This window comes from Falco cherrug, chromosome 7 (assembly GCF_023634085.1).
Source record: "Falco cherrug isolate bFalChe1 chromosome 7, bFalChe1.pri, whole genome shotgun sequence".
NCBI lineage: Eukaryota > Metazoa > Chordata > Aves > Falconiformes > Falconidae > Falco > Falco cherrug.
In genome coordinates, this window is record NC_073703.1 from 7,043,783 (window position 1) to 7,070,709 (window position 26,927).

At 49.1% G+C, this 26,927-nt stretch overlaps 2 protein-coding genes across 2 annotated transcripts in view; both read left to right on the forward strand.

Moving 5' to 3' along the window:
• CERS3 (ceramide synthase 3) overlaps nt 1-13,195 on the forward strand; it is a 38,556-nt gene extending 25,361 nt beyond the window's left edge. The window contains exon 10 of the mRNA XM_027800261.2: nt 6,077-13,195. Coding sequence (XP_027656062.2) covers nt 6,077-6,208 — 132 coding nt within the window. The 3' untranslated portion in view covers nt 6,209-13,195. The remainder of the gene's footprint in view (nt 1-6,076) is intronic.
• An 11,157-nt stretch (nt 13,196-24,352) lies between these two features.
• The window catches only part of ADAMTS17 (ADAM metallopeptidase with thrombospondin type 1 motif 17), a 192,226-nt gene continuing 189,651 nt past the window's right edge, over nt 24,353-26,927 (forward strand). Inside the window, exons 1-2 of the mRNA XM_055717092.1 lie at nt 24,353-24,519; nt 25,183-25,544. Coding sequence (XP_055573067.1) covers nt 24,450-24,519; nt 25,183-25,544 — 432 coding nt within the window. The 5' untranslated portion in view covers nt 24,353-24,449. The remainder of the gene's footprint in view (nt 24,520-25,182; nt 25,545-26,927) is intronic.

Consider the following 26,927-nt stretch of genomic DNA (forward strand, 5'->3'; position numbering starts at 1 on the left):
CTTCATTTAAAAACTGCAGAAAAGAGTCCAACAGTGCATCTTCCATGGAAGACCAACATTATTTATGTTGCCTAGTGTGTATAAGCCGAAAAGGGAAATATATTTTCCAATAAAATCTTCCAGGCTGGAAATACAGAACAGTATGCCCGAATCCAAATGTATATTGCTTAGTCTCCACAGGAAAGTAAAGATGTATTAAGCCATATGTCAGCTGAGTTGAATTATTGATGTTGAATTAAACATGTTGAACACAGAGATTCATCAACTTTATAGTATTATTTGTTAGAAGAGTACCCGCTTCTATCTATTTGGACTGACTTTTTATTATCTCTCTTGTTTGTTATCTCTTTTATTTGAGTCAGTGGTTGCTGACCTGACTAACAGCTTTCATCTTTGTACTGCAAGCTGTTTCCATATGTGCAGGTGCTGTCAAATTTATTGTCTTTACACTGAAAAATCAAGATCTAGTCAATATGTTTGTAGATACTTAAATGAAAATATTCTTAATTCTACCTTAAGATAGAAGATTTAGGACATTCTGATTTTCATATAAGATACATTTTCAAATATTTATTCTTATCCTAACTTAAATCAGAAAATGTCTAAATTGTAGCAAATCAGAAAACACATAATTAAAATTCCAGAATCAGCTGTGAATTGCTTTTCTGTATCCATACCTGGTAGCAGAAATCCAGTTAACTGTGTGGACATAAATTATGCTTAACCCAGAAGATAGGTTGGTTTTAGTCTTGTCCAGGCAAGAGCAAAACTGAAATCTCCTTATGCTGCTGAGAAACCTCGAGTCAGTGTTGATCCCACTGGATGAGTTAGGTCTGGTGTATCTCCCACCCACACACGGACACAGTGACACCAGTGAGAAAGAGCTTGAATGATACAGACCGATATTGCCCACTTTTGCCTGTGCTAAGGCACAGCAAGCCTGTGCCGTCCTCTCTTTCAGCTGGTCAGCTGAAAAAGCAAACAAGCATCCCCCCACCACTGTACTCCCAACCTTACACCATGAATTTATGAAGCAGACCCTACACTATTGCCTTCATAATGCCAACCGAAGTTATGGTATGCCTCTTAAAAATTATGTGCCTTTATCAGGGTGAACCAGAGAGAAGCTGCATTGGAAGCAGATTCATGAAAAAAAAACCTGAACTTCACTGCGGAAATGTCTTCAGCTCAGATATCTCTCAGCCATTTTCTTTTTCTCCATGCTGCCCCAGTAGCTATTTCTGTTTTGGAGCATGTCATTACAGTAACAATTTACGTTTTGAGACCTTGACTTGACAACCTGCAGTAAGCCGCATTGACCCAACGATCCATTTGCTATCAAGTGCCTTTCCCTTTCTGAGAAAGCTGAAGGCATGCTGCTAAGGCTTCCTCGCTGTTTATAGGATCAATCCACACTGCCACACTGCTACAATTATTTTTGCTTTTTTTTTTTTTTTTTTTTTTTTTTAATATGGCTTGACATTGTCTTTTCCTCTGCTCTTGCACTTCCCACTTCTAACTACTGTGTATCAGATATGAAGCCATGGCTGCATTGCGACCTCAACATGCGCATGGACGACGATGCCATGTACCCAGTAAAGGGGAGCAGGAGAGATGGGTGGTGTCTGCCCGGTCCCGCTTCTCCACCAGTGAGCTTCAGATTGTATCGCCAGCATGTAGAAACAGGAAACCCACTTCCATCTGTCTTCCAGCATAGCCGTGTCCTTCTCCCGATGCTCTCATCGGCTGCAGCAGAAAGAGTGCAGCGCCAAGAACTTGACTAGAGGGAAGTGATTTCTGAGTGCTTTATTGAGAGACAAACTTGCACAATTTGGAGTAAATTCTCTTTTACTTTAGCTGGAGATTTGAATGATGTTTTTTTGCTTACAAGAGGCTGGGAAGCGACCTAGGAAGCTTGCTCATCTCTTACTTTCAAGAAATCTTTTTCCTTGGTGATGTCTCTTGAAGAGCCTTTACTGTTCATGTAATAAGATGTGGTGCTAGTGACTTGAATGATACATGCTCTAACAGCAGTGAAATGCAAGAAGCCAAAACTACCTTAACAAATACGGTTCATTTAACTAAAAGAGGCAGACTGAGCAGCAGGTGGAAGGGTTAAACAAAAGGAAAAAAGATTATAAAAGTTTGCGGCTTTGGCTTCACTATAAATGGCTCTCTTGCAGACTTTATAGCATTAGTGTTGCTTCTCATAAACCTTGAAACCATTCATCCGTTTAGAAAGATTAAATTGGTTAGTCATCCAGAACATAAAATATACACATCCATTTTTGTCTGTTACCCTAAACCATCTGAAGTATAATAAATGCAGTTGATGCCATTAAACCAAAGCAGTGAGTATTAATGACTGCCTCAGTTGTGGTATTTACAGTTTGCCAGCTCTTGTGTTTCTGATAGTAAATTCATCTGTTGTTGCTCAGGGACAGTAAGAGCAGAGTCTTTGAGTTGGAAAACGCAACTATAATATATGATGTGAGGGGCTCAGAGAAAACATCTTGGTATTAAAGCGGGGAAAATCCAAGAAATGTTACTTTTTTTTTTTGTTAGTCTTATGAGGTCAAAGTTAAGATGCACAAACTTTGCTTACGATATCTTAATATATTTATAATGGTCGCTTAAACATTTTGCAAAGACAGGTTTGTTTGTTTTTCTAGTTACAGATGAAGCTATGGCTATTTAAAGTTCTCTTCTGTCACTTAAGCTAGACAAAAATGGCCAGACTCATCTAAATCAAGAACTTGTAGAGGCACTTGGTCAGGAAGCAGGTTTATGATTAAAAAGACAATACAAATTTAGGTTTGATTTAGCAGCATTTTTTCCTGATTAATATTAGAATTTCGAAAGTAGTCCTGTTTCCCAAAATTCAGCAAATTTGCAACGGTTGCTTCATAATACAAAGAAATTTAATTCCCGCTGCTTTGAAATCTGTAAGACATTATCTCAAACGCAGGGATTTCCTGTGTGCCGGAAAAAAACATTTACATGGTTTTTAATTGCTACATACAGTGCCTTTAATCGCAGCATCCAGCTTGACGGCATCAAAACTGGGAAGCAAATCCTATCAAGAGTTTCCAGTTCCATGCTGAAAATGCCAGCTCATTCCTATAGGAAATTAAAAAACGCCCAGGAATCAATGTCACTTATCAGCTATCGTTGAAAGCAAAGCAGAATGCCAGCAATTCTTAAGCATGTGTTTGAGTACCGGCAACTTCTGTGGATGACAATGAGGTACCCAAAATGAAATACGCACTTAGGGGCTTTACTGGCTTAGGCCCCTCCACGAAGCACAAACACGCTCCTCCCACGTCACTCCCCATGTTTGCAGCTTCAGCCAGGGGCTGCTCAGGAAGACGAGGGTATTTCTAGTGAGTCTAGCAGGTTCTGCATCAGACGCCGTACATAGGTTTAGTTTGCTTTTTTTTTTTTTTTCCTTTCCCCCCCCTGAAATATTTCTGGCAGCAAAACAGTAACACGCCTCTCCGCACACCCTCAATGTTTGTCTTTTACTGCAAATACAAACTGCAAAACTACCAGGAGTGAGAGAGGTGATCTGAAAGAGGCAGAACCTCATAAATTGTTTGTGTGGGAAAGGCTGTCTTTCCTTTTCTCTAACTGATGGCATGCCAAGTTTATCTTACAGTTTTTACAGTAAGATTTGTTTGTTTTGATACCCTTTGTATGTTGTTAGGGAAAAGGCAAAAGAAAATCTCCAGGAAGTTTATAGTTTCTGATGAGATGGAGTTTAGGCTCTAATTTTCTTTTTAGTCCTATACATTTTACTCGAAGCGTAATATATAAAGGGATATGAGATTGCAACTGGATGAGTTATTACTAAGCTGTCATTTATTTTCTGTGTATGAATTTGGCGCTTCAGAAAGACCTCAGACCAGCAGGCTAAGAAAGTGAAGTTGTTAGCTCATTCTGAGAGCAGATACAGGATGGGCAGGAACAGCACTGGTTTCTCCTTTCTGCATCTTATCTCTGACTTCGGCACATCAATCTTGGAGCAGGAAGAACATGCAGTCTCTGCCTTTTTAGCTGAGATCCAGAAAGATGACAAAGAGAACAGATTTATCCATGATGGAGTGGTCTCTGGTGTGACTGTACAGGCAGCAGATTGTGCAAGGGCTAACGTGCCTGCCAGCTCCAGCCCACGGCTCTGGAGGCAACGTACTCTGTTAGGAAGGGAAGCCTCAGGGCTCCCTCAGCAGATGGTCCTGCAGGCCAAACACCCCTGCACTACGAATAGACGCCGCGACACCTGCAGTCCTCAATTGAACATTGACAACACTGGCTGTTAAATTTTGGGAGTTCCAGTTAACAAACTAGATACCCTGGTGCTAAGGGGTAAATTGTCAGCCACGGTGTGAGGGCCCAGGTTTTGATCCTCAGCTACGGGGAAACTCCTGGTTTTAAGTGAAAGGTGGTCTATTAAATCATGCGATGCTGGAGAGGGAATAGCTATTGCCCATCTCCTCTGACACAAGAACTAGAGGGCATCAGGTGATTCTATCAGGTGGTATCAGGTCTACCAGTCACCTTCCAAGTAACTGGAAGAGACAACCAGTGGCAGCTGCCATTCACACAGGAAACTGCTGGAAATGGGAAAAGTTCCTTAGGTGCCTGGTTTGATCTCGTTTCCGTTCTCAGCCACTGCTTAGGTAGAAGGAATTTAACTACAGCATCCTACCCTGAGTCTGCAGAGCAGGTCATCGGTTGGTATGGCAAGTCCTTCTAGGGAGGCAGGCACTGCTCTTGTAAGCTTGTTGCACTGAAAGGGACATAGAGGGGTTTGGTTTTAATGTGAAAGCCTCGATTGTTTGAACCAAACTTCTGAACACATCGTAGGGTCTTGGGTTATGGTAGCAGTTGAGAAATAGGAGACTAACGGTGCGTTTACGTGCCATGACAAATAGCACAGAATTGTCTTCTCTCTCCCTAACCTTTGCTGTGAAATACTGGGTAGACGCAATGTCTTTTCTCTGTGTGGTGGAAATATTCATTAGTGAGTCTTATGTTTGACTGTCTGGGGATGAAGCATGGTTGCCAATTGTTAGAAGATGTTCCTATAGAGCTGGGAAGGGATTTTTGTAAGGGATTTTATCTGTCTCATTGACGCCCTTTCGTCCCTGGTAATGGACCAGCCATCCCGTCCTCCCTGATAGTTCCCTCAGCAGGATGATATACCCAAGATGTATATGATAGCTGTATAGACACAGCCTCCTCTTTGCAAATGTTGGTGTTATGTATACACCATCAGGCAGCGGAGAATATTTTTGGGTCAGTAAGTCTCTTTAAGCAAAGTTGATAGCAGGAGATGCTGGCACGACTATTCACTGTTTAGTTTACACCTGTCAGAAGCAGGCAGCCTCTCAACTTCTATGTTTGGGCAACTGTATTCATCATACTTAGCTTTTATACAATATTCTTTTCATCTTCCCTGCACTTCACAACTCTTAATTAATCCCACAGCACCTGGGGATTACTAGTAACACTTTACAAGGGAAAGCAGAAACAAGCAATAAGAGGTCAAATGACTGGGCCAAGGTCCTGGACGAAATTTTGTCTAAAGAACATTAGGTTCTGCAAAATTAAAGTGTTGTGAACTGGCCTGTCCTTGGATGTCAGCCTCCATTCTGGGGGGAGGAGGAGTTTCCTGGGACATTTTTGATATTATCTAGTATATTTAGTTTTCCTTACATTTGTTCCCTTTAGCGCTTTTATTTGCTGAGGCAGATGGAAGACAGGGGTGTTTTGTCTTCAGAGGAGGATGGGGAATTTCCAAGAAGGGAGGACGTCTCATGTTCTGGAACTTAAGTGCGCCATCTTTTCGTTTTGCAGCTACAAATGGGGGCACCTGGCTAAATAAATTAATTGGTTATTTTTTCAAGGTCGTTGTAAAGATCCAGATACCTATTTCTCTAACAGTAAAAGACTTGCTTGTCTGGCATCTGTAGGGGCTTTTGAAAGGTCGGCACTGATAACAGCAATCTGGTAACTTATCTGACAGTAAATACTGCAAGTACAGAATATGCTCACAGTGCTTTCTTCTCCCTAGGACTTGAAAGATGAACGGAGCGATGAAGAGGAGGAGGATTCTGTAACAGATAATGAAGAGGAGTCCACAAAGAATGGCAACAAGAACAGCTGTGGGTCAAGCAAACATCTCCTAAACAGCAGTCACCAGTAGCCCCTTACTGCCTTGTCTCCTGCAGTGATTTCTGCTCTGTTTTTAACTCAACCTACAGGACAGGATTTAAGTCAAAAGGCTTGTGAGAGACTGTGATTGATTTATTGTTGGCTACTGGACCTGGAAAAATGCCCAGTTTAGAAGGGAGGGGAAAATTGCATAACAAGACAAAATGTGTTAATGGCCCATTTTCTGAATTGTTGCTAAGTGTTTGGAAAATCATTTGGACAAACTGACTGATAGTGCTCAACAAGGTCAAAGCTCAGGAGCATCCCATTGATTCCTAATGTCTGTCAATCTGCTATAAGATATATTTCACCAAACAGTTTAATTCATAGATGTTTTGTGGGTTAAATTAGTGAAATTACCTACTTACCTAGGTAGGTAGGTAGCATGAACTCCATTAGGAACCAAAATTACCCAAGGTGGGAAAAAATTGACAGTGGTGTATCGTGACTAGCATTTTAGTCTTTATTTTTCGTTTAAACCCTCATCAGAATGGCTATTTTTTGAGTTAGATTTCATTTCCTGGAGGCCAGTGGGAGCTAACGTGGAGGAATTCACATTACTTGCCTGTGAAGAGCTGGCTTCACTGCAAAAATAAAGTCTTTCTCCAAAATATGCTGTGTGATAGGCAGCTCAGATACTGTGTTCTTCTAAGACTTACCTGTCAAAGAAGTCACTGTTTAAACAGCAAAACTCAGCCCTGCTTCTCCACTGAGCTCCGGGTTCACAAATTACTTTCATCTCAGTCATTTTGGCCCACTGTTAGAACAGAAGGTGCAGCGGGGAGGGAAGACAGTCAATGAAAATTCGGTCTTCGCACAGGTTTTTTGCACTTCTTATTTGTCTTCAAAACCGCTGAACACTCCCTGCTCCTGACCCATCTACAGCCCAGAAGATTAAAAAGAAATCTCATCCATTCCCTTCCTGTGGGGATTGATGACTGTCTTCTCAGGAGTGAGTCTGATAAATTCTGTTTCAGGGTTCCTGTGTGTTCACTGCATGTATCTGGGCGTTGGGGGAGCATGGAACTGGCAAGCGCTGTCACGTTGTCTGTGCTGCGTATTCATTTGAAAGCAGGATCTGTGTTCCCATCTCTGTTCTTTTTGAAAACCAGGAATCACATCGGCTAGAGCCAAAATTGGATGTATGTGACTTAGGCCACGTACCATTGTTTATGCTGTAAGAAGTGGAGAAACAGTGGATATTTGATCAGCTTCTCTTACCAAAAGTGCCTCTATGCAAAATTTGCACTTTTGTTCTAAGGCTATTGCAGAGTGCAGCAGTGGTTTTAGTCCTGGGACTTTCCAGGAGAGCCTGGGCCTTTTAAACAGGGTGGTACCAGTCTCATTTCCAGATGCATTAGCTCACAAGGTCATAAATGATTTGTGTAATAAGTTTTAGAGGTCAGCGGCTTTCCATGTGGTTCTACGGTAGCTGAGATCATCTGGTGAACTAAACCCAGTAGCTTGATAGAGACCAGGGGGACCACTGCTCGAGCAGCCTTGGTGCAGAGCTTTGGGTTTGGAAAAGCTCTTTTCCCCTTAAGGCTGCTCAGGCAGGAACTTGGTGACCTACGGGAAGCACTGCATGACTGACTTGTTTTCTCAAGATTTCCGTGGCAAAGGGGGATATAATTCAGTGACTGAAGCATTTGAAAGAACGGGAAATGTTTGGGATCTCAGATATGAAGAAAGAAGTGTTTTCTGTGCAGTTACAAGAAACTTGAGGAGTACTTTGTTACAGGGGCTGGTAGCATGGAAATCCCTATGTATGGTCTGTTGAACTAGGCTGTGTTTAACTTTTTACTTATATTTTGGACCACGTAATACCCCAAACGTTTATGTTTACCACAAAGAGAATTAAGAAAGGATCATGGCCTACAGCTTCTGAAAAGGACGGGAGGTGTGCGGTAGTGGAATGGAACCCCTGAACCAGAGCTTGTAGTTAACTTGTGCTGCTTGGGCTGAGCAGGCAGAATTCCCTCCGTAGTTGTTGTATAGCAGCGTGCTTCCTTACATAGCTGTGGAGAATACCTTAAATACTGCGCTGTGGGTTTATTGGAAGTGTAAGTACTTATTACATCATCTAAAGCAACTGGTGAGTTTGGCAGGGTCACGGTTGTTTATTGGGGCCTGTTTATGACCTACATGAAAAGAACTGGCCCTTCCTAACAAAATGTAGAAACCCGACGTCTTGGAGGCTTTACACTCCCTTTGAGGGCAGTGGAGACAATGATGTTTTCTTCAAGACATAACAGGGTTTTGGGAGATGGCCAGAGTATTATCATTTAATTTTGGTGCCAGAAAGCTTTCCTGCTATGACTAGGAAAGGAATTCAGGAAAGGAAACACGAAGAATGATGTTGTCACAGGAGTGAGCCTCTGAACAACTACCGAGTTTTAAACTGGAATTTATAGTCTCGTTGAGGCCAAATCCTGCCCTTCCTACTTGGACAAGTCTCCCACTGAAGCCAATTAACTCTATTGGAGTCCTGCCTAGGAAAAATTTTGGACTGCAGTTATCCAACCTAATTACAAGACCTGTTGTTTTAAATTGATGTGAAACCAGGGTCTTACAGGAAGAGTAAAAGGTAGATCAAGACGTTCAAACATAGAATATTGAGGCAAATTTTGGACAGGTACAGAAGAATATGGATGAAAATAACATCCTGAAGGTGAAGATTAAGTCTAAGCACAGTAAACAACCGAATAACTACATGACGTTGCATAACTACATAACTACAATGAATAACTACATGACGGAAGGCCCTTCCAGGGGATGACTGTCATGGCCAACCAAAGTGATGAGACCTAAAATTTCTGAACGCAAACCACTAGGCACTGGGGATTAATGCCCACAGCACAGAAAGAAGGGGAACAGACTGTTACAGTGGGACTGGACACGTGTCCTGTGTTAACATCAGACTTGTCGTTCCTGAAGGTACACACGTTTCATTTGCCACTTTTTGCTGGTAGAAACCCAGAAACCAGAAGCTGAGGTCATGGGGAACACAATTCATGCCAAAGCATTTGATGTCATGGTGCTTCAAGATTTTTCAGTCTATTCAATGCCCTTAACATTTTAAAAATCTTATTGTGAAAAGAGTCTCAAAATGCAAGTGCAGAACAATTATGCATATGGCACAGACAACAGGCTTTAATACGTTAATTTTACCATTTCACAAAACGAGTCCTGGTTTAATGATTTGACACTGCGCGTCTGGCTTTGCTACGTCACTTTGACCATGCCAAAATATTTATGATAGAATTAGACGGAAAATTAAATTCTAGTCCGTTAGGTTCAGCAGAAGCTCTTCTGTTCCATTAAATTTCTCTGAATTTTGTTCAGGTATTCCTGTCCACATATACTGTGCTGGCTCTGTACTTGGTTACTACATAGATTTACCAGTCTACTCTGGATTTGATTCACAGATCTCCTTTACTCCACAGAACTCATGTTGTCAATTTGTACTGTCGGGTACAATTATCTTTGCTTGTTCTTAATGCCACTGAATTTGTCTGGTCAGTTACGCTACACACTAAGTAAATATTTTTTAAAAACAGGTATCTATGTAAGGATTTCCTTGTTTTCCCTGCCTTGCAGTGACCTCCTCTTGCCTTCCCATTCCCTCTCAGCTTTCCAGTGAGGGCCCATTCAGGAACTAATTCCTTAACTCTGTCAAGTTTTTCCCTTCCCTGGAGAAGGCTGGATGACCCACACCCTTCTTAAAGAAGTAACAGCGATTGCTGTAAATGAACTTGGTTTTTCCTGGGTAATTCATGAATGGAGAGGAAGCAAAATGAGTGGGTGCGCCATCCATCATTGTATTATTCAAGACTTATCCTTTGACTAAGGTACTTGAAAGTTGAACTACTGGAAAGTAGGAACTACTCGCTCTAGAATGCTGACACATTTTTTTGTCTGTACTCGGTTGGTTTTTGTTGTGCATATTAGGGCTGCTTCTGAAGTTAGGTGTATTTGGGGAATGACAGAATAATATGCAAATACAGATATAATTATTTTTTTCCCAGGAGTGCTTATGTTTATACATAGACTGAGGGGCTATTGCCCTGTTAGATTTCCGTGGGATTGCTACCTAAATGGCTCATCACTTGAGGCAACTCAGGCATGGATCTGAAGTTGGCAAAAGCAGGGAAGCTTTACTAAAAACAAGGGAGCTGTGCTGATTTGTGTCAGCTGAAAAGCTGTTCCATATTTCTTATTCTTTCCATTTCTGCCTCCCTAGTTGGGAAGATCACAGAGGTTCTGACTTGCCATCTATTCCCATAGGCAAACAAACACAAGGGAAGGTGTTTCAGCCCAAATAATGAACTGTAGAAGAATACTTTGGTTTTATTATCTGAATTCATTTTTTTAAGCTTATGAGTAAGAATAAAGTAGATGGAAAACAAATTGAACAGGGATATGTGAGTTTTGGCTACAAACAACTTGCAAACTGTGAAGATTTTTAAAAAAATAAAATCTTGCTGATTTAGAAAGAAAAACACCATCTCCACAGGCACTTCCCCCAGCTGTGGGTTTGAAGAACAACAGATAACCAGCGGGCAGAAATGAAAGTCCGTGCTGAGAATAAGAATGTAGCCTGGTTGTGAAAACGCCGAAGAGAGCTGGTTTGATGGCTGTTAGCTGCCCGAGAGCTGGGCAGCCTTTCTGTACCAAGCAGCAGATGAGCCAGGAACGTACCTCTGAGCTGATTTCATTGGTCATGTTCAAATTCACTGAAAATGTCTGTTCCTTTTTTCCCGTCAGCTTTGTAGGCTCCCTTCTGCTCTGTCTGTGCCATATGGAGCCAGGGGTTTGTTTCTTGCCTATAGAGTTTGAGCTTTGGCTGCCCAAGGTGTGGACCTTGAGGAGGTTAATGCCTCTGACTCATCACAGGTCGCACAGGACATCTATATTCCCACTGAGAATGTGATTTCTGCTTATGAAATTTATTAAATCTATCTGATGCCCACAGCTTAGAGACTGAGAGTAACCAATGTGTGTCAGAGAGCAAGGTGGCACCGTGAGTGACCAGCGTCAGAGAGAGGAAGCTGACGTCTCCTGCACAGAGCTTCACGAGTAAGAAGAAGAAAAGTCAGCAGAGGGTTTGGCCAACTTGTCGCACAGGTTTTTCTTACAGATGTAGGTGTGAAAAACTCATTTAAAGGCTGTTTTCTCCAGCTTTTTAGTGGGGAGTGTTTTCTCTTACTCCGTCTCCATATTTCCGCATGAAGCTACTTGGTTTATAGAAGTTGCCAAAGTCAGAGCAGCCATCGCTCACTTCTGAGAGCAGCCAGCACCGAAAGGTAGAGAGGTGGATACCGAACCAACAGCCCAGGGTAATCCCTCTCCCACTCCGGTACAAGGCAGAGGTAGGTTTGTACTCTGAAACATGTTTTGGGGGAGGAGGGGTGTTAACCGTGAACATTTTCAGCTCTAGATGTCCTTGCTGCTCCTGCGCACAACAATCAGCTGCTCAGTGCTGCAGGGGTTGGGCACACCTTGAGTGAGGAACTTACTTCAACCTTAGGTTCATTTCTTTGAATTCCCATTGTCCAGCTCGTGTTTGGGTTTGGGTCACCTGCGTTGCTGCTTAAGGCTAATCAGCAGAGATTTCTCCGTGCCCTGTCTTTGCTCCAACCTGTAGTAGCAGCAGTGCTTGCAGGTACTCCTAAGGTAACTCACTTGCCTACTGAAGTGTAAGCTATATCACACATGAGAGGGGAAGCTTCACAAAGTACTGGGATATAATGGGGGAGAGGGGAAATAAGTGCCCAGAAAACTAGGACTCCTGCAGGAAAACCCCCATGGTTTTATTCTGTCCTGTCATCCATGTGTGTTAAGGTCTTAAGCAGCAGAGAGGAGGTAAAGCTCTGGCATTGATCCTTCGTCGAAGAATGGGATTCCCAGTTGAGGATGCGGAGATGATCAAAGCAATGTAATCTTCACCCTAGCTGACTACAGAGAACTTGAAGTAGGGCTCTGAGAGTTTATTTAACTAAAGTACCCTCTGTGGGATTACTTGAAGTTCCTAGCTTAACAGAAAACGAGGCTGAAAGCACAGGTCTAAGCTTCAACATACAACTCTTCAAATACAAAGTCATAACAACCCATGTAGGATAATGTTGTTGATGTTCCAATAGTCTGAAGATTTATGAAAATATCTTCTATTTACTCAGCTGGAAAGGGCCCTGTTCTTCTGGAGTTTTGTTACCCCATAAAGCATTCAGAGGAGACCCCATAATCATTTCAAAGTCAGAAACATTAAGTGGAATAACAAGTATAAACCCTATCCACAGTAACTTTGAAGTGCAAGAAGCATGTCCTTGTAGCCATAGAATATTACTCTGCTTTGAGCCAGGGTGGGAAGAAACAGCTCCCAGGCAGTTGTTTCAGGTGGTGAAAAGTCCATACTTTTCCTACCACAAAAGAAGCTGGTCTAACTAATAGAGTTGAGCAGTGAAACAGATGATTAGATTTCCACTGAAATTCCCAGGAGCATTTCCCATGGTGCTGATGAGAACTGGATCCAGACCTCAAGCGACCAGCTAAAGTGGTGAGGGCAGCCTGGCACTGCATTCTCCAGCCACCAGGAGCAGGGCACAGCCCTGGGCAAAATCCTCCCCAGGCAAGGAGATCTGTCTGCAGGACACTCGCCTCAGCACAGCTCTGCCTTTGCCCCTGCCCAGGCTGGGCATGTATCTCCTGAATGACATCCCTGGGAAGGCAATCCCTCCACTTTCAAGCCAGAAGCTTCGCTTTCAGCAAGCAGTCTGCTGCCTGTCCTTGGTGCTGTTCGAAACCTCAGCAAAGACTGGGATGCTGAAGCCTGTGATCCAAAGCCAAACTTACCATGAAGAGGCAAACGGCGAGCTGTGGTTACCGCGACCACCTTCATGTGTGAGTGTGTGAGAAGGCAGCTGAGCCAGAGGAGGAAAGGGAGCGGAGAGAAAAACTGGAGGAAAATGGCTGGGGCAACACAGCAGCAGCTTGAAGACAGAACTGACATCACCAAGAATCACAAAGCAAAGCAGGAACAAGGCTAGGAAGAAAAAAGAGCCCCAAGAGAAGAACGAGGAAGAAAAAGATGGTGGTTCAGTAACGCTGGGGGTCAGCCCTTCCCAAGCAGCAGAGGCCAGCTTTGCCTGGACTCTGAGATGAACTCTGTAGCCAGGACAACTCCTTTTCCCCGAGCACCAGCGGTTTCGGATTGAGCCCAGCCGATGAGTTCCCAAGGCAGGAGCAAAGGCAGCAGGATCTGGGAAACACTCCTTTAGAAAGTTCCCAGCATGTGAGTGAGGGGCCAGGGAGGGACTCAGCTGGGGCTGGGCCAGGCTAGCCACAAGCGGAGGCCAGCAGACCCGTAGCTGTGGCAATGACCCCACGTTGTACACAGGAGCAGCAAGAACATCTAGGGCCGAAACTGTTCACTGGTTCACCTCCAGTTGCTGGGTGAGCCTGACTCCCGCTTGAATCTCAGCTTTGGTTTTGTGCTTTTCCCGGCTGACTGAGATTCCCCGAGAGCCCTAGAAGAGCTCCTAGAAGATCTGTGTGTTTGCCTTCTACAGCGAAGAGCTGGAGAAAGCTGCTGAAAGGCTTTTCTAGTGCTAACACGTGCGGGTGAGTTTCTTGGTTATGTCATGGGCTGCAGACAATGCAGGAGAAGTCCCAGTATTTCAGGAGAAGAATCTGTGGCAAGCAGGAGCTAAATCTTACCAGGCTGTGCTAAGTCTTCCCAGGCTATGCAAATCCTGCCTAGTTCCTTTGCTATTTCCTTTAGACGAATTATTCAGCAACCAAAGAAGGTTTCATACATTTCCCTAGTGCAAGGAACAGTGAGGTCAGATAGCAGTTGTATGTTTGAAGCTTTTTCCCCCTTTGAATCCTTTGGATCCTGCAAGGATGGCACTTGAGGGATCAGGGAGCAGGACACTAGCAACAGCCCCTTTTGCCTGAAGTGAGGACTGTCCCGTGACCCATACCGTACTGCAGGGCACGCACAGCTTTTATTGAACTTAGACATTGCCCCTCACATCCACTTTTGCACAGCAGTTTCCCCTCCTGTGCCCAGTTGTGATTCTGTTCTGACAAAAAATCCAGGCAAGTGGGAAGCTGGGACGCTTACCCCTTCCCCTGCCCCGGCACGCACGGCTGACACCAGGGGAATTGTAAACCGGCACCGTTGCGTCTCTGCACTGTGGATTGCAAATACGGCTGCTCCATCTCTTGTGAGCAATGATATTCCTTTTTTATCATTGAGCAACTTATCCAAAACCAATGTCAGAGCTTAGCCAGAGCTTGTGAGGTCAGTCCTGCATCCCCAGGGATCCGCGGGGCCGTGGAGCTGCCAGCCTGCTACTGAGGATCCTTGTTCTGGTCCATGGAAGGGCCATGCTCCTTTCACTGGACGTTAGTGAGAGGAGGACAAATTCCTGCGCTGTAACACAAGGCTGAGAACAGAGAAAACCCAGTTTCTCCATTTTATGCATCAGAGAGGGTTTTACTGCCTGCCGAGGGATCGGTGATGCTCTGTGCCGCTGCGCTGCCAGGGTGAGAGGCGCAGCAGGCAGCGGTGCCGGTCCGCGGGCCCGGGGCGATGCCCGGCCTGGGGCAGCACGTGTGCCCGGGCCCGGCCCGGCGGGGCCCTGCGGGAAGCCCCCGCAGCACCGGGAAACCTCCAGCGCCTCCGCCAGGGAGCGGCCCGCGGGTACCGGTCCCCTGGCTATGGCGGCAAGGGGCCGCCAGGCGGCAGTAGCAGGACACGGCTGCCTGCTCGGGCACGGCTCCGTGGAGCGTTCCTGTCCGTCTTTCTGCCCTTCAAAACAAAGAGAGTGTTGAAGACTGGGGTGCAGAAGTGTTTCTTGCAACTGGTAATTTCCACTTGGTGGGTCTCTATCCGTGAAACAAGCGCCTGGTGTGTCGCCGGTGAAGAAGCACTACATGTGTTCCTGGGAGCGGGTGTTCGGTACCGGTGCAGAGGACCAGGGCTCGCATCTACCTGGGTGTCACCAGTGACCCCTTTCCCGGAGGTGCTGCGCTCTCCTGGTGACTCCCCTGGCACCAGAGCTGTGCCGGGGGAATCTGGGGCAAGGGGTGGGTAAGAACAGATGTTAAATCTGCTCTGACTCTGCTTTACTGCTTTTACTTTTTTTGTATTGTCTATTTAAGATACGTATTTGTCAAGCCACAGGGTCTGCCACTGCTAGTAAGTGAAGCCCTGTTCTCACCTAGATCTTCAATGCCCATAATGCAAATAGGGATGATAAAACTCTCGGAATAAGGAGGGTTACGCTGCCATCCCACCTTATCTCCACCCCAAGCGTATGAGGTGCCCTGTGTTTTGCACATTGCCAATGGTAAAGCAAAGCTCTAAGGGTAGAAGGGTTTGGGCCAGGCTCAGTGTGTGCATGTGCAAGGGTGGGAGTGGTGGGACATCACCTCCCAAACACAAAAGGAGAAGGAAACTGAGGAGCAGTTGCATCTCGAACTCTTTAAATCCAACAGGGGCTGAGCATCATGGCCAAAGCAACCCAAGGATTTGGGAATGCCAAGAAATGGATTTGTGTAAGAAAAAAGCCCTGTGAGCATGCGTTGGGAGGACACCCTATGCCACGTGCTAACCCTAGCTATGTTCAGCCTGCCTGCCTGGTGCTGTTATCAAGGGAGGATGGGGGGCTCCCTGATGACAGCTTGTCCCCAGAACACAGTCCATCACCGTGCTGCTGAGTAGGTCCACCAGAGAGAGGAGGAATGCCTGTGCTAGTGGGCTGAGGGCTGAGCAGCCCACCTTACATCACCTGGCAACTTCCAACCCTCCAACGACTGCAAGGGCAGGAGGATGAATTAATTGGGTGCTGGCTGTGTGCTGGAAAAGAGAGGTACGAGGCAAACTGCTCAGTGAACGGGGGCTACATCACCCTGGCGGTACAAAGTTCAGGGCAACAGACTGAGCTTTGGGGGTTTTGCACTCCAAGAACCTTGCCCTGAAACACCTCCAAAGCCACCACAGTGCTCTGGCAGGAGGCACCACTGAAAAGCGCTCCCTATGGAAAGCTGCTCTCAGACTTCTGTAATGCAAATGAGTAGCGGTCACTGCAGCCCCAGGTTGAAGCACTTACTAAGCAGCTCTAAATGCTGGACAAACTGAGCTTTTTATAAATGCAGAGCACAGAGACAATTAAGACCAAAATCTAACAGTTCTAGGGGTTTTCCCCCAAAGGACATCTCAGGGTCTGGGGGTGGTGGGCAGTGCATACCTCCTCCTCGTTACTGCTGCTGTGGCTGGTTCCTGCTGGGAGGAAATTTTGGGCTTGGGCTCCATGAAAAGTACGCCAAGGAACCCAGTGGCTCCATAGCTATGTAAACCCTGGCTGAAATGGCCCAGTGAGCCAAGCAAACAGCCTGCACACTCCCACACTCTCCTCGAGCGTCAGCAGGAAAAAGGGATCTGTTGGGCTAAACAAGCTCCTTTAATCCCATTTGGCACAACCCTCATGGTCAGGCTGCGCTCAGCTATAACTGTGTAGAGAGCTCGGAACTGATTTGCTTTGATAGTGGGATGAAGTGTTTCCTTGAGCTCCATGCATGGCTGTAGATGAACAGGAGGCGCTCGGAAGCTGCAGACTGGGTGGCAGCCCCTGCGGTTCCCATCTGACCCCCGCTCTTCCCCAGGTTTCTCTTTCAGAGCCAGGAGGCAGCTGGATTTGACTTGACTGTCCCAGCAGAGATGAAAGCTTCAAGGTTGCCTGTTGGCACTCGCGGCGCATGGGGTTCGCCACGGGCTGGTACCCAGCTGTTGGCACAGTTTCCTGCATCACAGCTCACAGATGGTGCCGGTGGGACTCCTTACTGCCAGCAGGTTAACTGAAACGCATCTCCTCTCGCTCCTTGTGGGTGTCCAGCCCAGAAAGCCTGAAAGCAGGCAGTTATGAGTCCTAGAGTGACGCTAATATTTTGCTTTTATGAACAAATACTTGCAACCAAGCCAAAGTCAATTGCCAGCTCTGTTGGGAGAAAGGATCTAGCATCAGAGGAGGATCCCGATTCTGTTCTTGGTTCACTGTACGACCTTGCAAATAATGACAATATTGGCCCCAAATGGACTGGGATGAGGTATTGGTGGCTGTTGTTGATTAAAGAGCAGGATGTGTTTCAGACTCCAGAAGGGTTGCTCCCTCCAGACCTCGCGCTGGCCCTCCATCTGGCCAGTTCTTACCTTGTGACTCTGAGCAGACTTTGCTGACGTGGGCAGCTGGGTTTCCTTGCTGGCTGTGGAGGAAAAGGCAGCCCTTGCTGTCACTTAGAAAAGCGTGACTTGCGCAACCTGTCATTAAAGTGCACAGCATTACAGATGTGGCCGTGCAACAGTCACAGCACATGCTGCCTGCCCTGCTCCTTTGTCCCCTGAGAACAACGACACTTTTGCTGCTTCAGGTCAGCTTGGGCATCTAAAATGCAGGACTCTTTCCCCAGGTAGGTGCTCCAAGCGACTCCGAGGTTAGACAACTAACATAGACAGACAACATCAGTTGACCGCATGTCCCAGGTTTGCATCTCCAGGCTGTGGAGTTCATACTAAAAGGCTGTGGGACAGCATGGGCTGGAGGCTCATTGCTCACAGCTTCCTCCCCGCTGAGGGTGTTTGTCATCCTGGGACAGCACTGGGGAATTTGCTGACTCAACTGGGGGTGATGGGGAGGGAGCATAAAGACTGAGTGGTCCAGAGCGGGTAACTGCAAAGCAGCCAGAACTGGGGAGAAGGCTAGCAAAACTGCTTTGTTAATTTTTAAAAGCTCCAGGCAGTCAGGGGGTCTGGGCTGTGAACTCTGCCCTGCTTCTGACAGCAGCGTTACAGTAACGCTTCTGCACAGCTCTGCATCTAAAATGGGAGCAACCAGGAAAATCTGCGCAAACTTGAGTGAAGGATTGGTCCTGTGGGGAAAAGTAACTCTGAATGCTGTTGCATTGTTGGTCCTATTGCTGCTGATGGATAAAAGGTGGAGGGTTTTGATCGATGAACTTGTCTAGTAGTTCAAACGGTTTGACAAAGCTTGGAGGGCAGCTTGGGAGCAGCTTGAATCTGAGACAAATGAAGAAGGGTTAGACAACAGAAGTCCAGAGCAACGATTACCTGAGCACATGGGCTTGGGCCTGTTTCACTTCCAGAAGAGCAAAAAAAAGGTCTTTTTAAAGGTCTGCTTTACAGACCCAAGCTGGGGGGCCAGCGAGGCTTGGCCGGGGGGCACAGTCCTTCCTCAGCTTTGTGCCACCATCCAGTGGTGCTCGTGCTGGAGGATAGCCCTTCCCACCTTGGCGCGTCCCCCCCAGCTCATGGCCCTGCAGCTCTGGTGGGCCGTAAGGAGGGGCACGGCAGCCCTGCAGCGCCTGGCTGGGGGCCCCCTCACCGGGAATGGTAGAGGGCCTTGCTGGCTGGAGGAGAGCAGGCTCCTGTGCCATGGCCCACCTCAGAGCCCCCGCCACAGCGCCTGGTGAGGGCCCCTGACCCCCGGCAATCCCTGCTCCTGGGGATATTGAGTTTTCTGTTTGCTTTGCAAGTGTAATTGGCCAAGACGCTGTGAAGGGAGGAGAGAGTGCTCAAGGGAGAGGTGTTAAAGAAATAGGAAAACATTATTAAGAGTGTTTTAAGTCGGCAGTTTCCCTTATTAGTACTTTCATGATGGAAAGAAGCCACTTTAAATCTGTGTAGTTGCAGTGGGCCACCATGTCCAGGCTCCTGTAGACACCCATGCAGACGGCTGTGCTGTCTTGTGCATCCCCTCGGCATCACCTCTGTCTCTCTTCCAAGCCCCACACCACCTTCTTGGCTTGTAAATCCCCTCCCTGGACTTCTTGCGCCCTTCTGCAAGTAATATGCAGAAAAGGAGAAGCCTTATGTGAAATACTTGGTTTTGGCACAGGGGAAATCCTCATCCAAGGCAGGTGTTGGATACAGAGGGAGATGCTCAAGAGGAGATGGGGAACACCAGATGTGGGGTATGACCAGCTGAAGGGTAGTGTCAGAGACAGAGGGAGGTGGTGCCTGCATGAAGGCCTTTGCTATTGTCAGCTCCAAGCATTCAGAACATCTGCCTCCACACCAAAAAAGAAATCAATGGCACCATTTTTTTTGGAGAAAGGATTATTTTAAACAATTCTATGGGAACTACTTTATTTGCTTCCGGGCAATAAGCCTCTAGGCTTCTTGAAGCTCACATTTCCCAGCCTGTCATGGGGTCAAACACAGAGCGATAGGGTTAAATGAGAAATCAGTCTTGTGATTGCAAGAGCCAAGGCCTGGAAAGAAAAAACCCAAACAAACCATAAAACAGAACAAAAGAAAGTGCCAGCTATTCCCAGGTTCCTGATAACATCATCAGAGGTGGCAACACTGGACTTCATAAAAAGCCTCACTGAACTTTAGGGTCAGCCTCAAACAACGACAGCTCTTTCCTTTGTCCATTTGTTCCTGCATGCCTGGGGAGTGACGTGTGGCTGATTATTATTGCCTGGGTGATGGCTATCTATGCACAGCTCCCAGATACCAAGCAGACCCTGGACTAGCCTTGTCTGTGTTTAAAAATCCCAGCAAGGTCTGGATGGAGTTGGTGGTACACTTAACATTTCTGATCTCTCTACACGAAGTGCTGCCTGCACTGGAGGGAGTGGACTCTCCCGGCACCCTGAAGCTGTGTTACTCAATTGGAAGCATGTTCTTTTGTGTTCCTGGCTTTTCTCACCCACAGTGGCATGTGTGCAACGTCATTTTCTGCTCCTGACAGCATTGCACCGTGATCCCTCCAAACATCTGTGCCAAGGCAGCAAGATACCCTGGGAGGTTTGTACAGAATGTAGTTGCATCGGTGTGGGAATGTAGCCAGAACTCCGCTGTCACAGGGGCAGATGTGAAGCGACCTGGGATTTCAGGAGTCCATTCCTCAGCTCCTATCCTACAGGAGTATTTTTCTTCTCTTTTCTCTGTATTCCATGGGAATAGGATGTTTTTCCCCATTGCAGCCGAGTGAAGCTGTGAGGCCCCTGCAGGCAGGCAGAGGGGAAGTGTTTGTGGGGGGAGATGTCTAGGGAACATCTCACGCGATGCACTCACTGTGTGAAACAGACCCATCTCAAAGAAAGCAAACTCCCTCTGACAAAAGGGAATCCTTGTCCGCTCGTGAATAAAGCTTCCTGCTGGAAGAAAGGGATAGGTCTCCTGCTATGAGGAGGTGACCATGATAGGTCTCCACTTACCTTAACTGAAGCAGGCTGCATGCTCCCTTGAGGACACAGGTGTCGGTGGCTTGGCTCTGTCCCTGGACACTTCCAGTGTCACAGTTGGGTTTTTTTTCTGCTCCTGATCCCCAGGAACTCATGAACACACTGTCCATTTTCAACCAGACCTGACAGAGATGTCCCAGAGGGAGTTTTTCTCTCACAGGCTTGGGAGAATTCAGAGTGCTGGAAGGGTAAACCTCAGGAGTGCCTCTGCTGGGGCCTGCCTCCACAGTACTAGACACTGGAGACTCCACATGGAATCACAGAATCAGTTAGGTTGGAAGATCGAGGCCAACCGTAAGAAGTGAATCCAACACGGAGCAGTGCAGCCTTAAACACGCTTTATCCAGGGAATAAGCTTTAATTGAACCTCTGGCTCACTGTGAAGAACTGATCTGTAGGAAACCCACTGCTGGCACCTATAAAACTACTTGTATTTATTTGGTTGATTGTTTTAAATTACAAAAGAGCTTTTCTTGGTCCCTACTTATCGTTAAACCCTCTCTGGCTTCTTTGCAGGGGCATTTGCATGGGTAACAGCAGCATCCACCGGGTCTGTGCCCAACCAGCCTGACCAAACCCTGCAGCATTAGGGCAGGCGCAGCCTGCAGCAGGGAAGGAAATCCCGGCTGCCCAAAGACCACAGCCAGGCGAGGAGCTGTGGGGAAGGCATCGGAGTGTCCCGGGCAGGAGAGCATCACCCATGAGGTCTGGATTGTCTGCTTAGGACCAGGACAGGAAGGGTTTGGAGAAGGGTGGCTGGAGAGAAGGGAGAAGGCTGAGTAATGGCCAAGTTAACCCTTCACATGCTGGCATTTTCCAGGCGGCGAGCCAAATGACTGCTTGGGAAGATGTATATAACACATGTCTGCAGTCTCCAAAGGGTTATTAACTGTGCAATAATGGCCATGAAACTTGGCTTCCTCGATGTACACTTAAAATTGCAAAAAAATAAAACATGAGTTTCAGAGGGGGAGAAGGCTTGTCTCCTAGAAACTGCAGGGCCATATCCACTCTCTGTGATGGTGAGAGGAGGAGAAACACCCCCTGCACGCATGGGCTGGGGGCAGGGGAGAAATGCAATCACCACAACAGGACCACAGCCCCCTCCTGCCCCATGCCTTATCCTTATCAGTAACAATTTCAAGGCATTTCTGAAAAGCCCATGTTGTTAAATTAATAAAGAAAGTCTGTGTCTCACTGGAGCTTTGGGATTTGGATTCAATAAAAACACTGCTGCTCCTAAGACGGTTTCCTCTTTTATTGTGTGGGTACCTCTGCAGGGGCTTGTCCCTTGCTCTGGCTCCAGTCCTGGCCAACACCAAGGCCTGTCTGTGACGTTGCCCCTGTCATGGGGTGTTGCAGCCTCTTGGGCCCCTGCCCAGGTGCTCTGCAGTCTGCGATGCTCAGCAGGGACTAGTCCTACCCCAATGCAGTCTGTGCTGGCCAGTCCAGGCATTGAGCGAGTCCTTCCATGCAGTAAGTTACAGACTCTTTATTAGTGCCCCTCTTCCCCCACACTATTAAATATATTCTTTCTCTGTTTTTTTTTTTAAATTATTATTATTATTTAATATTTTTTTTGGGGCAAAGGACTTTGGAAGGTGGGAGAAAGGTTCTACTAAAAAGTTAAGCAAATCAAGCCCCCCTGTTAAACCCGTTTGAAGGAAGAGATGAGGCACCAGCTTTGGTCCCTTAGCAATGAAGACGGCTGGTGGTCTGGGTTTAAACACGGCTGTTCAAGGCTCAGGCCAGATTTGACAGCTCACAAATCAAATTGCCTCTTGGTTCTCGGGAGTGGAGGATTGCCACGGATGGAAGAGCTGTGGGGGAACTGCTGCCCAGAGCTGCTGTGCCAGCCGGGGCCCTGGCCTTGGAGGGAGGCACTCGACTTGTTGGTTCATAGCAGGTCAGGAGAGAAATTCAGGCTCTGAGGTTTTGTTTCAACCGTGTTATGTTACACTATTGACATACAGCAAAGCAGTCCTAAACTGAGTTTTCATCTTACTTGAATGGGTTCTGGGTCGGTACTTTTGTTTTGGTAACTTACTTCTTGCTAGAGAGCAGACTGAACCTTGAAAGAGACAGGAAAACACTGAGCTATTAAATCTCACCTGATCTCATGTTAAGAAAGTGAATTTGAGCCATGGGTCTTGGCTTCACTCAGATTTCGTCTGCTGGGAGCTGGTTGTAGGTCCTCGGTTTCGCTCTTGCTGCTGACCGCTGGTAACATCCTCCAAGTGCCACTGCACTGGAGAGATGAGGAACTTCCCTGAGACCACAGTAGGAGACAGGACATCTGTGTGCACTCATGCCCGTCTGGTGCTCCAGATGCCCTGCGCAGGGCAGGTCTTTCGGAGGTGCTACACCAGCCCGCTGTGTGCTGCAGGGTACCCCCTGATGCCTGGGAAAAGCACAGCCAGCGAGGTGAAGAGCTGGAGGCAGCTCTAAGATTCTGGCTCTCAAACAGCCTCTCTACTTGTGACAGGAGCAGACCTCAAAGCAAACATGGTTCTTGTCACCTGTCTAACGCCTGAAAGAAAGAAAACGGTGTTAATCCACTCATCTCCCTTACCAGCCCTTTTCTTAGCTCTACCCCTGTTGCCTGGCCTCGCAGGAGTGAGCATCCAAATCTAATTCCCCTTGCTCGTGGCTCAGAGCTGTTACCACTGTCAGTACAGCTACGGACAATTCTTGTGTAAGTGCTGCGCTGAGATCTGCCAGAGTCATTTGCACTCTTTTATGGGTCTTCCTTTGAATTCTTCTACAATTTCAGGAACAAAGTTGCAGATTTTTGCAGAAGGTTAAACTCTAGGACACTGCTCTGCTGGGCCACAGCAGTCCAAAGCTGCTAACATGTTGGGTCTTTACTGCTTTCCACCACGCAGCCATGCCAGGAGCACAGGATCCGATCCAAAGCCCACCGAATGCAGCGGAAATCTTTCTACTCTTGGAAATTGCCCTTCTGCTTCCAACAGCCCCTGGACAAGCCTGACTTCTCCTGACCCCTGGGCAGCCGAGGACACACAGGACGTGGTCCAGCTACTGGGGGGGAGGCAGCGCTTGTGGCTGCAGGATCTCAGCGCAAAGGGGAATTGGTTGCACCTGGGTCAGGATGAGAGTGTCCTCCGTACATGGAGTGGGAAAGGGAGCTGGCGGGGAGCTTCTTCCTCCTCTTCCTCTCCCAAACAGCCCCCTTAACTGGCTTGAACAGCCCGTCCTCCCTGCTTCAGATTAGTGCTTGCCCCCCCTCTTGTCCACTGCTGTAAAAATCAATTTTTATATCTCCTGAGCTTTATGCACTTGTTTCCATCCATGTGATGAGCGCTTCCAGGAGTACATAAGCTCACTGCCTGAATCTTGGTGCACTCATACATTGCCCACTTCATTTTTTTCCTGGTCTTCCCGGTCCTGGGATCAGTACTTCAGATGGTGGTGGGAAAGGCCGCGGGAGATGAAGGACTGGGTGGCTTTTGCTGTAGCTGCGTCCAAATTGTTGAAGCGGTGAAGCAAAGGATACGCAGCAAGCATGGCGGAGGGGATGGCCAGGCGGCTGCTTTTTGTCAGAGCTTCCGTGCCCCTCGCTGGGCCATCGCTCCCGGCTCCGGGGTCGTCCACCCGTGCTGCCGGGCGGGGAGAACGGGCGGCGGCGGCGCGCGGGGCAGGAGAGGGCGCCCCCTGCCGGCCGCCCCCTCCCACGTGTAGCCCTCCCCGCGCAGCCCGGCCCTCCGCCCAGCGCGTCCAGCTGGCAGCCAATAGGGGAGCGCGGGGCGCGGCCCGCGGGGTGCCCGCGCCAATGGGAGCGCGGGGCCGCGGGGAGGGGCGTGGCCGGGCGCCCACCACGCCGGGTCTGTCGGCGGCGCTGATTACTTTTTCCGAGGGCGGGGAGGGCTCAGTCCGGCCCGGGCTCCCGCCGCCGCCGCCGCCTCCGCTTCGCGCTGGGCCCCCGCCGCTGCCATAAAATGTTTGACGGTTGGCTCCTGCCTCTCGTGTTTCCCTGCCTGCTGCTTTGGGGACTGGACGCCGGCACAGGTAGCGCTTCCCTCCCCGGGCTCCCCGCGCCGGCGTCCCCTTCCCCGGCGGCGCTGACAGCCCTGGCCGCGGGTCCGGCGGGGCGGGCGGTGGGCGCCGGCCGCGGGCGGCAGCGTGCAGGCGCAGACCGCAGGGCATGCACCGGATCCCCTGCGTGGCCGCAGTCCCAGTCTGCAGGATGAATTGCTTCAGGCTTTTGTATTTTCTTTTCCTGTCCTCTCGCTGCTGCTGCTGTAACGTTTCATGTGGAAAGCTGCTGACTGTCCTTGGCTGCGGCTTCGGCTTGCTCTGCTTTTCCCCTTCTCCCTGCAGAATTTTATTGGGGTTGGTGAAATGCGATGCTTGTGTCTGAGCTATATATTTTTTTTTAATGATACAAGTAGCTCTAGCGTTCGCGTGATTCCTCTCTTCCCTGCACATTTTTGCCTCTATGTGTACGTGTATATATATGGAGGGAGAGAAATAAACCCCTTTCCTCCGCCGGCTCCATTGTCTCCGTATCCTGTTCAGTTTCTGCGCTGAAACGCGAGCGCCGGGCTGTCCGCGCCCCGGCGGGACGGGGCGTCCCCGCGGGGAGGGGGGTGCCGGCGGGGCACAAAGCCCCCGGCCGCCCCGTCGGGCCGCGGGTGCGAGCGCCTGAGCCTCTCTCCTTCTCGCCTGCAGCTGGCGGAGCGGAGCTGGAAGTGGTGATCCCGGAGCGAGTGGCGCTGGAGAAGATCCACCTGCTGCCGCCCGCCGTGCGAGGGGATCGCGGCGGCCCCCGGCGCCGGCGGGCGCTGCCGCGGCAGCGGACGGCGGCGGAGGCCCTGCTGCTCCGCCTGCCCACCGCCGGCGCCGAGCTCTACCTGCACCTCCGTCGCGACCTGCGCTTCCTCGCCCGGGGCTTCGTGGTGGAGCAGCGGCGCGGGGAGGCGCGGCGGGCGCCCGGCCCCCGGCGGCCCCCGGCGGAGCGGCTCTGCTTCTACACGGGACACGTGCTGAACCGCAGCGACTCCTTCGCCTCCCTCAGCACCTGCGCCGGGCTGGTACTGCCCCCCCGCCCCGCCTCCCCTCAGCGCGGGCAGCCGACCCCCAGCCTCCCCGCCCCGGGCCGCGGCCAGCCCTTCCGCAGCCCCCGAGGCTTTTTCTGCCAGCCCCGGCCGCTGCCCGGCCCCTGCCCCGCCAAGGCGGGAAGCGGCCGTCGGGCCGTGCCCGCCCCTCCCCTCCCCTGGGCGCCCCGCCGCCCGTTGTCACGGCCGTCCCCTCGCCTCCCCGTGCCCTGGCGAGCGTGCCTGCTGTCCCCGGGAGGACCTTCCTGCCAGCCCCGGCGCTGGGAGCTGCCCCAGCCGCCCTGCCCCGCGGGGCCGGGAAGCGGCCGTAGAGCGGCGCCTCACCTGGCCGCGGTGCAGCTCCCGCCCGCGCCTGCTCCTCCGTGGTCCTGCCCGGCCCCTCGCCCCCCGGCCCCGGCGAGCAGTGCCGCTGGGCCGCGGTGGGTTTTCTGTCAGCCCCGGCTGCCCGCTGTGGGAGCTGCCCGGGCCTCAGCCAGGCTGGAGGGGCCGAGGGCCTGAGGCACAGCATTTCAGCTCTGGGTGGGCAGCCGGGCTGGCAGGTGCTGCAGAGGGGCGTCCCAGCTGACAGACCCCTGTCTTGTCACTACTTCCTTCCTCTGTGCTGGCTGGTGGGTCCGGCTGTGGGGAGTTTGGTCGTCTGCCTGCCCAGCTCGCCCATCCAGCCGCTGTCCCTGGCCTCAGCACAGCGGGCTCCTCCACCGGCCCTTTCCACCCAGCTCAAGCGATCAGTGTTGGCGTGTGAAGGTGTCTGTGGTGCAGGGATGTCTGGCACCCGCATGGGTGGAGGAACTGTCCCGCTTGGGGATGCTTTTCCCACCTCAGGTGTCCAGGTTTCTCTGCCTGAGGCTGTAGCGTTTGCAGGTGGCTCCGCAGGGCCTGTGTTCTCTGCTAGGTGTCTGGGTAAGAAGCGGCGAGGTGTGGGACAGCCTTGCTATTTCTCAGTGGTGAAGACTGAGATGCTTAAGGTGATGGCTGCATTGTAAATCTTGCCTATAGTTTGAAAGTTCTTAAGAAAGTTACTGGGGCGTTGAGCATAGCTTCCCAGTACAGGGCCCTGGGATGCGTGCTTAAATTCTCGGTACGGACCTGTTGATGGACATTTAGTCTTAAACTATGTAGTAAGAAGCCTGTCATGTGCTTTGCACTTGGGGCTTGGCCCTTCATCATTCCCGGGCCATATGAGGGCGCTGTGCCTCGTGTTTAAAAAAAAAAAAAAAAAAAAAAAAAAAAAAAAAAAAAGGCTCTGAGGTGCTGAGTGCTTGAGTGGCGCTGTAAATTGAGCTGTATACCACTGAGGGCTTTCTCAGAGTTTAAAACTGTTATCTCTAGTTCGACCTTTAAATCACTACCGGCTCTGTG